The 13,663-nt window shown below is 39.0% G+C and overlaps 2 protein-coding genes across 8 annotated transcripts in view; one reads left to right on the forward strand and one right to left on the reverse strand.

Annotated features, from left to right (window-relative positions):
- The window catches only part of LOC137244042 (uncharacterized), a 460,752-nt gene extending 458,589 nt beyond the window's left edge, over window positions 1-2,163 (forward strand). For all 4 annotated transcript variants that reach the window (XM_067772498.1, XM_067772501.1, XM_067772500.1 and 1 more), the window contains 2 exons: window positions 1,815-1,968; window positions 2,032-2,163. In XM_067772498.1, coding sequence (XP_067628599.1) covers window positions 1,815-1,968; window positions 2,032-2,156 — 279 coding nt within the window. In that variant the 3' untranslated portion in view covers window positions 2,157-2,163. The remainder of the gene's footprint in view (window positions 1-1,814; window positions 1,969-2,031) is intronic.
- The window catches only part of LOC137244038 (uncharacterized), a 290,995-nt gene that overhangs the window by 163,398 nt on the left and 113,934 nt on the right, over window positions 1-13,663 (reverse strand). The gene's annotated exons all lie outside the window — the stretch shown is intronic.

The raw sequence follows: 13,663 nt of genomic DNA on the forward strand, positions 1-13,663 counted from the left end.
AGAAAATTTCAAAATGGGCGTGGCTCCGCCCTTTTTCATTTAATTTGTCTAGGATACTTTTAATGCCATAAGTCGAACAAAAATTTACCAATCCTTGTGAAATTTGGTAGGGGCTTAGATTCTAAACTTATTTCTATGAAAAAGGGCGAAATCGGTTGAAGCCACGCCCGCTTTTTATACACAGTCGACCGTCTGTCCTTCCGCTTGGCCGTTAACACGATAACTTGAGCAAAAATCGATATATCTTTACTAAACTCAGTTCACGTACTTATCCGAACTCACTTTGAATTGGTATAAAAGATGGCCGAAATCCGACTATGACCACGCTCACTTTTTCGATATCGAAAATTACGAAAAATGAAAAAAATTATATAATTCCAAACCAAATACGAAAAAAGGAATGAAACATGGTAATTAGATTGGTTTATTGACGCAAAATAAACTTTAGAAAAAAACTTTGTAAAATGGGTGTGACACCTACCATATTAAGTAGAAGAAAATGAAAAAGTTCTGCAGGGCGAAATAAAAAAGCCTTGAAATCTTGGCAGGAATACTGTTCGTGGTATTGCATATATAAATAAATTAGCGGTATCCAACAGATGAAGTTCTGGGTCACCCTGGTCTACATTTTGGTCGATATGTGGAAAACGCCTTCACATATACAACTACCACCACTCCCTTTTAAAACCCTCATTGATACCTTTAATTTCATACCCATATCGTACAAACAAATTCTAGAGTCACCCCTGGTCCACCTTTATGGCGATATCTCGAAAAGGCGTCCACCTAAGAACTTCGGCCCACTCCCTTTTAAAATACTCATTAACACCTTTCATTTGATACCCATATCGTACAAACATATTCTAGAGTCACCCCTGGTCCACCTTTATGGCGATATCTCGAAAAGGCGACCACCGATACAGCTACCACCACTCCCTTTTAAAACCCTCATTAATACCTTTCATTTGACACCCATATCGTACAAACAAATTCCAGGGTCACCCCTGGTCCACCTTTATGGCGATATCTCGAAAAGACGTCCACCAATAGAACTATGGCCCACTCCCTCATAAAATACTCTTTAATGCCTTTCATTTGATATACATGTCATACAAACACATTCCAGGGTTACCCTCGGTTCATTTTCCTACATGGTTATTTTCCCTTATGTTGTCACTATAGCTCTCAACTGAGTATGTAATGTTCGGTTACACCCGAACTTAACCTTCCTTACTTGTTTTTTTTTTTTTGATACTGATGGTTTTGATATATGGAAGTCTATATCTATCTCGATTCCTTTATACCTGTACAACCAACCGTTATCCAATCAAAGTTATAATATCCTGTGTACAAGTACAGCTGAGTATAATAAAATAATAAAAACAAAATATGTTATTATTAGTTGTCTCATTTCAATGTCAAAAATTTGACATTCAAGAGCACACATTTAAGTTTATTTAAACAGAAAAAAATAAGACTTTGAATAGTCATAAATGACGCTGAAAAGCATCCGAAAGGAGGCCCTTTAGAAACCTGAGCTTTGTATGAGGCCGATATATGCTTCATATTAGTTCTCATATTTAGGCTCCTATCAAACACATTTATATTATATTAAACTCATATCAGACAACCATCGCAAGAAGGGAAATGTATTCCGTTATGAAGGCCTAAATTAGCTCATAAATGGCGTAAAAGCTCCGATTTATGACTACTTTCTGACTCTTTTGACTTTGAATATTTGCTGAGCTAAAAAAATATACATATGTAGTAATGTGTGCAATTTTAAAAATATATTTTGTTCCTCAATTTTGTAGATTAAAACAATGAACATCATTTTACAACCAGAAGGTATTCTTAAATCCATGAAATGTATCCTGGCGGATCAACTAATTATGGATTTCAATGTGGAAGGACTTCAAGGGAAAAAATCACTAAAACAATACGAGAATTTCTATAGAGCATTGCTGAGTAAGTTCTTGCAAGCATACAAATGTCTATTATGTTCTGACTGTTTTTATTTTATAATTTCAGGAGCAATTCCGATTTCGGAAACCTCTGGACCTGCCGAAAATCTGTTACGAGATGCTATTAAATTGCAAAAGAATAGAGTTTGTAAAAATGCTTGCAGGAAAAGAAAATATAAAGAAACGTTATAATATAAAATTTGTTTAATTTTCAGGTTGTCTCTTTTCGTTAGACGAATTTTTGAATTTCTGAATTTTTTGATTTTGAGCTTTGCATTCCCAACACGACTGTTGAATGACTTTTAGGCTTCATCAATATACCTCCTTCGATACTTGCCGTCCGCATCACAGACAGGACCATACATTTTCCGAAGAACTTTTCGCTCGGACACAACCATTCATGATTCCGACAGGACGTAAGGACAGGTATAATGAGCGACTCGTGGAGCGTGATTTTCGTTCGAGAGAGGCCTTAACTTTTCGATTGCCTACTGAGTCCAAAGTAGTTGGCAAGAGTTATGGTCACTTTGCATTCAAGGCTGACATTTTTTCGTTGTTAATGCTGGTTCCCAGACGGACGAAATCCTCCACAGTCTCGGGTTTACATCCGTAAACAGTGACGTGGATACCAAGGCGCGAATGGGCCGATTCGTCTTTCCTACATTTACCGCAAACCCCACTTTTTTGCCTCTTTAATACAGAAAAGGCAGAACTCATGGTTCGTTTGTTAAGGCCAAGCCATAGTTTGTTTTACATGTGTATACATCTACATTTGGAGACACCAACCATATAGGTCATACTGTATAACGCATACCAAAATTGAAGGTAGAGAATAGTGGAAACCCCTTTCATCCATACAAAACGTTGAATTGTGTATACGCTCATATTCATATTTAAGCGACGTGTTAGCCTTGAGTTGCTGTGCAGATTTCGCTCATTTCAACTGTACCACCGACCTTGGTCCCACATTACGCTATAGTGTAGTGACTACATTTACGCTCTCATTCTTTATTCCTCCATACAACATACCAAAACTAATGTTGGCCGATCCCGTGATTTTTCAGGAACAACGTTATATGTGATTATGACCTCTCGGTCACAGCGGTTTTTACTCGTGACTGTGACTAAAACAAAACAAAAACAACAAAGGAAAACGAATTTATATTTTTCCCTACGGATTAAGTTGCGAATAAGTAGCAAATGTTTCAGAAAAACTCTAAGGAACAGTCTCTACTAACGCACTCACTAGTAGCATATATAAAGTGAAATAAAAATAAAGTCGTTAGTGAAATAAATATAGTGATATAAATATAATAAAAATGTATCAAGCTCTATTAGTGTCCCAAGAAGAAGAATTAAAAATCCAAAGGCGGATATTGAGAGACCGCTCGAACGTTCTTCACTCACCGGACGCTGAGTAAAATAACAATGACATTGTTTACAAAATAATTTTATTTGTAGATTTCTTCAAAATTTTCGCGTTAACAAAGAAATATTTCACCATATTGTAACGAATTTTAGTGCAATTCTTCCTATTTGCAACCTTCTACCAACGTTCGAATCACTAAACTGTTGAATAAATAACTCTACTATTCAATAATGCAAAATGGCCTTTATTAAAGTGCTTCACAATAACACTTCTACTACTCGACAGATAGCGTGCTTAAATCAAACTGATTCATTGCGCTCAGCTGCTTTTATTCTTTTTGGTTTCCTCGTTGACATATTTCTAGGCGTTTCTTTTCCTAGAATCTGCTACCAGCTATAACATAACTACAGATGCACGTTATAGCTTCTCATATACGTGTGTATATGTGAGTGATACTTCCACATATAATTGCCTACTTTTGGGAGCATCTCAGATAAGATATATGCATGTGTTTGTGCGTCTCTCTCCTCTGCGTGTACGTACATATGTGTAGACATAATGATGGATTCGTTTATGTAGATACAAGTGACTGCCTGCTTTATTGTTGTTGTGGTTTCATTTACTTAGCATCAGACTAGTGATGTGAGTATCACTTAGTGTCACTAATATTCGTCACACTGCCCTCCACCCAAGTCTGATCGTCCCGATCAGACAAATTTCTCGATCTAAACGCCGCCAGCCTTTCCAGATGAACCACTTTCATTTTCGTGCGTGGTTTACCAATGGTTTTTATGCGGTAAACTACATCGTTGATCCGTTTTACAACTTTGGATGGGCCTTCCCAGTTACACTGCAATTTTGGGGACAAACCTTTTTTCCGCTGTGGGTTGTATAACAGCATCAAATCTCATTCCTGAAAACCTTCCGAATTAATTGCTTAATCGTATATGGCTTTCATCTTGTCACTCATAATCTTTGTTCGTTGCCTTATCAGATCGTGTATTTCTCTCAGCTCTTCTTCCAAAACACCAGTGGATTTCTTGACATTTCTCTACGCATCGGCATCTATCCCAAACTTCAAATCAGCTGGCAGTCGAAGGTCATTGCCAAAAATTACTTTTGCAGGGGTTTGGCCCGTTGTCTCATGCACTGCTGATCGGTAAGCCATCAATAATAATGGTATGCGGGTAAGTGCTCCTCCAATGTTCTATTGAATCGTTCCACCATACAATCGGACTGAAGATGCAATGCAGTTGTCCGTGTTTTCCGAATGCCCAATGATTTACACATTTCCTGGAACACAGCTGATTCGAATTTCCTGCCTTGGTCAGAATGTAATTCCATTGGTACACCAATTGTTTATAAACACTTCTGCTACCGTTTCCGCTTCTTGATTTGGGATTGGGTATATCTCTGGCCATTTGCTGAAATAATCCATAACCACCAGTACATATTTGTTTCCGCAGTTGCTAGTAGGAAATGGACCTGCGACATCCATAGCGATCCTTTCAAATGGCGCACCTGAGTTATATTGCTTCATCTGGCCATGACTTCGGGTTTTGGGCCCTTTCGCTCTGCTGCAAACCTCGCAGTTCGCAATCCACTCAGTGACCGACTGACGGCAACCAACCCAATAGAATCTCTGTTTAATTTTCTGGAGCGTCTTCGTGATTCCAAGATGACCTCCGCTTGGACCATTATGCAGCTCGCTGAGCACGTCAGGAATCCTCTTTCTGGGAACAACTATCAGTTTCTTCTTGCATTGACCATCCTCACTCTCCCATGCTCGATGCAAGCAACCGGATATCAATTCTAAACTGTTCCACTGTGCCCAATATGACTTCGCAATGGGACTCTCTGCTGACATCTCCTCTCTATTTGTTCTTTCGTTTCGTTCGAGCCCTTGCATAACATGTGACAGATCAGTTTCTTCTAGCTGACACTTCCTTAGTTGTTCCTTGTCCCATTCATCCGTACATGTTATAGTCATTAGCCGGACATCTATAATGTCTTCTTTAGCCTCGGCCTTTGAACAGTGCTTGCATTCTAAACTACATGGTCTTCGTGACATTGCATCAGCATTTCCATGGGTACTACCTTTTCGATGCTCAATGGAAAAGTCATAGCTTTCTAGTCGCTCGATCCACCGTGCCAATTGTCCTTCCGGATTACGGAACTGCAGAAGCCCCGCTGAGAGGGTCACGTTGTGATAGACGGACGGCATGCCTCCAGTGTTTTAGATGTGCGCACGATCCGAGGACCTAACATCGACTCGGACCATTATCTCGTTGCAGCCAAAATACGCACCCGCCTCAACGCGGCTAAAACCAAGGAACAAAAAACACAAGGAAAGCTAGACGTCGAAAAAATTCAATCACAACAGACTGCCAATGATTTCGCAACTCGACTCTCACACCTGCTCTCTGAGAGCACAACTCATCCTGAAGGAATACAGGAGCAGTGGGAGCATATTTCCAAAGCACTTCGTACTGACGCCGAGGAAAAAATTGGTTACCGGCGACCACGAAAAAACAACTGGTACGATGAAAAATGCCGCGCTGCAACTGAAAGAAAAGACACTGCCTACAGGGCTACGTTAAAAGCGAGCGCGACAAGAGGAGTGTGTGAACGCTGTCGTGAGTAGAAAAAGGAAGTGAGACGCCTTTTCAGGAAGCCACCAGGAATAACGCCCGAAAAATTTTACCAAAAAATACGGCGGCAGACGGAATGTTTTAAGACCGGGGCAAACTCCTGTACGAACGAAAACGGCGACCTTGCAACTGATGTCCAGAGAGTGCTTAGATTATGGAGGGAACACTTCTCTGTTCTCCTAAATGGAGGCAGCAATTCACCGCGCAGAGATGAAGAACCCGATCCCGCAATCGATGATGATGGAATATATGATGGAATATATGACGTTGAGCAACACCATCAGCTCAGTCAGAATTGGCAAGGACCTCTCCGAGCTGTTCGAAACTAAACGAGGTTTCAGACAGGGTGACCCCCTATCGTGCGATTTCTTTAATTTGATGCTGGAGAAAATTATATTAGCTGCAGAACTTAACCGTACTGGAACAATATACTATAAAAGCGTGCAATTACTGGCATATGCTGATGATAGAGATATGCGCCGCCGATAAACGCCGCCGCCGATTTTAGTCGTTTTTCGCACGCCGCCGCCGAATGTCAAAAATATCGGCGCGTCGGCGCGGCGTCCGGCGCGTTACTATATTTTCTACTCGTTTAACACTGTTTAGGCCATTTATTGTTCATGTCGAAAATTGGTCTGATATGGTCGAAAGTGGTATAAACGGATGCGCATCACTGCCAGTTATAAGATACTAATTGCAAAACTTAACTCTTTATAACTATTCAAAAGTTATTTAAAATAACAGGCGCTTTCGATGTCAGCTTAACACGGACTTTGCATCACCCAATTCAGCAAGTTATTAAAACAAAACACTACAAGGAAAGTTATATAATAAATTTATATGCTCACTTTACATTTTTGAAAAAATTAATAATGAAGAATTAATTCAAATAAAATGACCCAAGGCGAACATGTGTTTAAATTGTCCTCAAGAATAAGCGAAATCAGTGATGCAAAATCCTTTAGCAGGTTCTAGGGGCATAAACACTCCTTTGAAATTATTCTTACCTCATACTTAAGTTGAGGATATATGTACTTATGAGAAGGGTTTGAAAAATCATTAGTCTTGCATTCAAACATCTGTTGTTTATTTGCGAAACTATACAATAGCGTCTGAAATGTTAATTTTGATTTTCACACTTCATCCTTCAACACCCAAGTCTCCCGGTTTGACATTTCCTAAAGTTGGCGGCCCTATCCAAAACTAGTCCCTTGGAGTGAATCGCATTGATTATAGCCTATCAACCAAGTTTAAATATCACCTACACGTTACGGTTCCTTTTACAAATGTCAAAACGTAGGCACATATATCTACCAGGTGAGGCTTTGTCCTTCGCAAGAACACTCAAAGTGGTGAAGCAAAAGCTTTCCCAAGACAGTGGAACTAATGACCGTGTGTGATACTACCCTAACGTAGTGGACAGTCGAACTTGTCTGAAAACTGAAGCTACGCGGTCATCCATAATGAGCTCCTATATCGTAAGGCCGGAAAACAGTAGTTAACAACTTTCAACTTAAAATCCGTCGACTTTCATTCTAAATTTGATTTAACGAAGACTATTGAAGTCAATGTTGTGAACACAAACGTCTGCAATCTTTGGTCTACATTTTAAAAATTTTATCCAGGGTCCTTGTAATACGATTATACGATTTTCACCCATTCCGCAATGACATACACTTAGACGAGGGCGGCATCCTTGGCCGAATAGTCACTCCCTAACGTTTCAAGGTGCTTCTGTGGTGTAGCTCGGAAGCATAGCTCGACAAAAGCATCCGTTGGAAAGTCTTCGGAGCTACGCCTAGAGCTTCTAGGAAAGTGACGTCGACGAAGGTATGAGTTCGAAGCCGCAGTGCTATAGCTTCTGTGCTGACATATGGTGTGAGGCTCAGGAGGCGTGGTAGCGACTGGTGGTAGGGATCCCTACTGTTCGCACATCGGGAATTATAGCTCTTAAAAACAGCCGAAAAAACTGGAGGCACCCTGTGCCACGAGAGTCATGAGTATTAATAGACCATTAGCAGCAACCCTAAGTCGCCTTTATGCGTGACCGCCAAGGAGCGACAAATGATTTAAAGAAATTGTGTTCGCGACGATTATTAGGAGTTAACCCTAGGTGAAACTACTACGCTTTGCACGAGATATACAGGCAAAAGTGTGACTATTTTATGTATCTCTATTTCTTTTCAGCAGACGCAGCAGTACCAATTCCATAGACCGGGGTTAGGTTCAAAGCCTCTCTAGAGCAAGCGAACGAGGGACAATCCCTTCGCAAGGAGCTACTCCTGAAAATTTTTGAACGGTCTTTTGATGCAAAAACCCCGGATCTTTCCGAAATGGCCAACACGTTGATGTCCTTAAATACATATAAACAAAACCCTTCCTAAATATTATTTATCTAAATAGAAAAATCAAGATTCTAAAGTAAGAACACCGGCGTACGCCGGCGCGCCGCCTACGCCGCCGCCGGTATATAATAGAGCTTACGCCGCCGCCGCCGATAAAGTGATCGGCGTAAACCTCTAGCTGATGACATTGATATCATCGGCCCAAACACCCGCGCTGTTAGTTCTGCTTACTCCAAACTGGAAAGAGAAGCGGTAAAGATGGGCTTCATGGTGAATGAGGACAAAACGAAGTTCCTGCTGTCATCGAGCAAAGAGTCAGCGCATATGCGCCTTGGCAACCACGCTACTGTTGGCAGCCATAATTTCGAAATAGTAAAAGACTTCGTTTATTTGGTAACCAGCATCAAAACTAGCAACAGCATCAGCACTGAAATCCAGCGAAGAATCAATCTTGCCAATAAATGCTACTTTGGGCTAGGTAGGCAATTGAAAAGTAAATTCCTCTCTCGGCGAACGAAAATCATACTCTACAAGTCACTTATCGTACCCGTCCAGCTATATGGGGCAGAAGCATGGACCATGACAACAGCAGATGAAGCGGCTTTGGGAGTGTTCGAGAGAAAAGTTCTTCGAAAGATTTATGGACCTCTACGCGTTGGCGATGGCGATTACCGAAGAAGATTTAATGATGAGCTGTACGAGCTATTAGCAGACATCAACATAGTCCAGCGAATTAAAACGCAGCGGCTGCGCTGGCTGGGCCATGTTATGCGAATGAAGGACGATGCTCCGGCCAAGAAAGTGTTTCTATCGGAACCCGCCTATGGAAGCAGAGGTAGGGGGCGGCCCCCACTTCATTGGAAGGACCAAGTGGAAAACGATTTAAACTCCCTTGGTGTGACTAATTGGCAACGGTTGGTGGAGCGAAGGAGTGACTAGCGCGCCTTGTTGTACGGCCATAACCGTTTAGACGGTTAAGCGCCAATTAAGTAAGTAAGTAAGAAGCCATTTCAACGCTGCGTGACCTGTCCTGATGCGGAATCGCTGGCCGTAGAGGTACTTGTGAAAATGTTTAATGCACTCTACCAATGCTAACAGCTCTCTCCGTGTAACGCAGTAGTTCCTCTCTGGTTTTCCAATTGAACGGCTGTAATATGCAACTACCTTCTCCTGTCCATCGACCAGATGTGATAAAACGCCTCCTGTAGCATATCCACTCACATCTGTATCTAGAATAAATGTTACGAGGAGCTTGAAGTATCGGCATCGCGTCTCCAGTGTCAATTTGATGCTTTACAACATTGGTGCGGCCTGGTTTGGAACCATCCTGGTTAAATATGTTTTCGTACTTTAGGAGCAGTTGCTTTACCTTATTCTGATAACACTACTCGAAAAAAAAATCTCCAAAAATAAAATAGGCCTTTCCTAAAGTAAAATTTTCTCCTGATTCCGAATATGACTTCCATTATCCTGTGGCATATCTAATTTCCGAGATATCGGCGAAAATATGATAATTCCCATTTTTGCAGAACAATGCTTAAGATCTTGGATGATCTGAGAACTCCTTTTGACGATAATCATTTAACATTGTTATCAGACCAATTCTAAATATTCTCGCGGAATTTTGTTCTCGCGGATTTTTTTATTCCCGCGGAAAAATTCCTCCAATTCTTTTCTCCTAGGGAGAAGAATAATTGGGGAATAGGAAATTCGAATTTTCGAAGTCAGCTATTTTGTCAATCGAAATTTCGTTGCGCATTTCTTATTTCGTTTAAAAAATTTTAAAGTTTAATTATTGTTGCCAATTTGTTTGAAATTAAGAAATAAGGTATAAACCAGGCATGCTTAACCAACGAACCGATATCATTTCGTTACGATAATTAACGTTAATAAACGAAACAAAGTCATTTCGTTTCGTTTATTAACGTTAAGAACGTCAAATTAACGAAATGATTTCGTTTCGTTTTCTGCCGTATCAAAACGGAATCAAATCGTTTATGTTGATTATTAATTTCAAACTATGCTGGCAAAGCTGATTGATGGCGGAGTCATTAAAGGTGAAAGCATTAGCCAAGCTGATTGCAACTTTTCTCATGAATTTTGACAGTACAAACATTTCTCAGAGTGTTTTTGACATTACCACTAACGAATTACACAAACAAATTATATGGAGTTTGTGTGTGTATGTGCACTCATTGTTACCACCTTACGGCTTCACCATGGCTATAGCATTGCCAGCACAATTCAAACATAAAGTATCACGTTTTTGTTAACGTTTTTAACGTTAACGAAAGCTTTTCGTTTCGGTTAAAAACGAGATACAATTTATCTTGATAATTTCTTTATCGATAATATTTCGAAGTGTTTCAACGGAAACGGTGGAAATTTTTTGATAAACGATTAGCTTAACGTTAAGGTGCATCCCTGGTATAAACAATGCACATTATTGCATTTCATGTGGTATTCACTGAAATGAGTAATGAATTGGTGCCACAGCAACATCAACAGAGGGGCATAAGAAGAAGACCGGCGGGATAACACAAATCCGCCGGAGTTGCCTGCATTCATTCTGCAAAGCAATTTTCTGGCGGCCAAGTCGAGTTGAGTTCGCCTTTCGCCATATGCCAAAATCTATTTAAGCCTTTTTAAAAAATCCTTGCGCAATTTCTGTATGGCTGCATCAAATATGCGAAGAGCTGTTCCGTTGCTTATGATATATTTTTCGACTTAAAATAAAGAATATTGTGGTTGTTATTGTATTAACAGTGAGAATATTGTGGTAGAATGTAAATACATATTTTAGCACAAATTTGTACAAATAAGTGTTCTTTCTTAAAATAACCAATTTCCTTTAACGATTTTGATGCATTCCCTTTAATTTAACTAGTGAAAAAACTCCTATGAAATGGCAGAGAAATCTCCCTCTCCCTCACATTCATAATACCTACTTTTCTCCCATAACCGGTTTTCGCTTTTTTGAACATTGTTCAGAATAGGAGGAAAGGGAGAAGTGAAAAAACTCACAAGGAATTTTTATTTAGAATTCGGCTGTATGTCTGCTTGATTTCTCCAAGGCATTTGATTCGGTCAATCATACGCTCTTATCGAGCAAGCTGAAATTTTTTACCATTCAGATACCAGCGTGTTCGAATTGGTTCTGAGATGTCACAACTGAAAGAGCTGACTATGGGAGTACCCCAGGGATCCATTCTTGGCCCTCTGATTTTCAGCCTCTTCCTTAATGATATTTTTGGAGTCTGTCAATATATGAGACTTCATGCGTATGCGGATGATATCCAGCTCTATTTATCTGACTCGTTCAAGCAAGTTCACCGTCTTTGCTGTCACATCAATGATGACTTGTCAATGATATACAAATGGGCGGCTGAAAATGGTTTGTTACTAAATTGTGATAAGTCCTTTGTGCTACCTATCAGCAAAAATCTTGGGTCACTTGACATACGAGTACATATAAATAATGTGAACCTCCAAGTTGTTGATAAAATCAAGAACCTAGAATTTATAATAAATTCTAAGCTTTCGTGCAAAGACCATATAAATTCGGTTGTCAGCAAGGTGTATCTAACCCTCCGCAATCTGCGGCTGTCTAGTCTATATGCCCCTACTAGCACAAGGCGTCAACTTGCTTTGCAACTCCTTTTGCCTATAATAACGTCTTCTGAGCTGATATATAGTAAGCTGGTTTCTCACTCCGCGCATAAGGTTGAAGTCCTGTTTAATAACATCACGCGTTATGTATATGGTGTGCCCAGGTTCGATCATATTTCCCCCTGGAGACACCGTCTCCTTGGTTGTGGCATCCTAAATTATTTGAAGACAAGGAATTGTATATTTTTATTTAAACTCATGATGTCGGCCACGCCGAACTATTTCCATACAACATTAGTTTTTACTAGGTCAGCTCGTCTAAGTGACTTAATTGTACCACAATTTAACTCGGTAACATCAGCTAGACTTTTTTTCGTCAACACTATTCGTCTTTGGAACTCCATTCCGTCAAGTATAAGGAATAAGTTAAACAAAAGCAACTTTAAACAAACGCTTTATGCATATTTCAGTAGCCTTGCTACTGGAACATAGAAGAATGGCCAGTTATCTCTTTTTGTTGAAACCGTCACTTGTAGTTTAAAATTTCGAGCTCAAGGCCTAACAATAATTATTTTATCATTATTATTGTTATAATATATTTTTTCTTAATTGAAAAAATTTTAAATTAGAATAGAAGAAAGAAAAAATTTTGATGGTTATAGCAGCGGCGCCTAAACGTTGCCGATGAAGGAATTTAGCAGTTCCCGAAATGGATCTATACAACGAGCTTTGGCAGTTGTCTAAATTTTTTCTTTCTTCTATTCTAATTTAAAATTTTTTCAATTAAGAAAAAATATATTATAACAATAATAATGATAAAATAATTATTGTTAGGCCTTGAGCTCGATATTAACTCGCGATATTACAAATCAGTAGGCCGATATAACAACAAAAATTTTTTAAAATTTTATTTGATTACTATTCATTATTTTAACTCTGACTCTTACTTTTTAATTTTTATAAATCGCAAGCTTTATTTTAATGTGAATTTGTTTATGAATGCTGTTGTGCTATATAAGATTTAAGAATCTTATTGTACTGATATATATTGAAATAAATGCAATACAATACAATACTACTTCATATAGATAGGGCGAAAATTTGTAGTTTTCATTTTTTCGTTTTAAACTGTTGAATTATACATTATACTAATTCCCATAAACATTTCTTGCCTTCACCTCCTTTCAGTATCTTCAGTAGTTTGGCCACTATGCCAAAAAACGTTGAAAAAATTTTGAGAAAAAAAAGAAATTTTTTACAAAATTTCAGATTTAACCACTTTAAAATCGGAAAAATTCTATGGACGAAAAAAAGTTAGCCCTCCTATGTTGTAGGTAATTTAACTACGAAGCATACCAGTACAACAATCGGACGTGCCGTTGAGACTATAGCCCCGTTAACTTGCAAGCGTCTATCCTAAAATTTTAGTATTACTTTGATAAAATTGGCGATATATTTCATTTGGTCACTCTACCTTAGGGTCTAATAAATTTAAAAAGACATCAAATATTTAATTGTCACTACTGTTTGTTGTAAATTTTGTTTTGCAAATTGTAGTGCAAATTTATACATACTATATCGGTAGATGTGTTTACGAAATGGCTTGTTGCAAAAGAGATTTTAAATGTAAAAATAATCCGTATGATTTTTCTTTATTTGCGGACTTTATATTTTCGGAAACTCAGCTCGGAAAATAACTAATTCTGTCAAAGATGCATACTTTCA

This window comes from Eurosta solidaginis, chromosome 3, assembly GCF_040869045.1.
Source record: "Eurosta solidaginis isolate ZX-2024a chromosome 3, ASM4086904v1, whole genome shotgun sequence".
Lineage (NCBI taxonomy): Eukaryota > Metazoa > Arthropoda > Insecta > Diptera > Tephritidae > Eurosta > Eurosta solidaginis.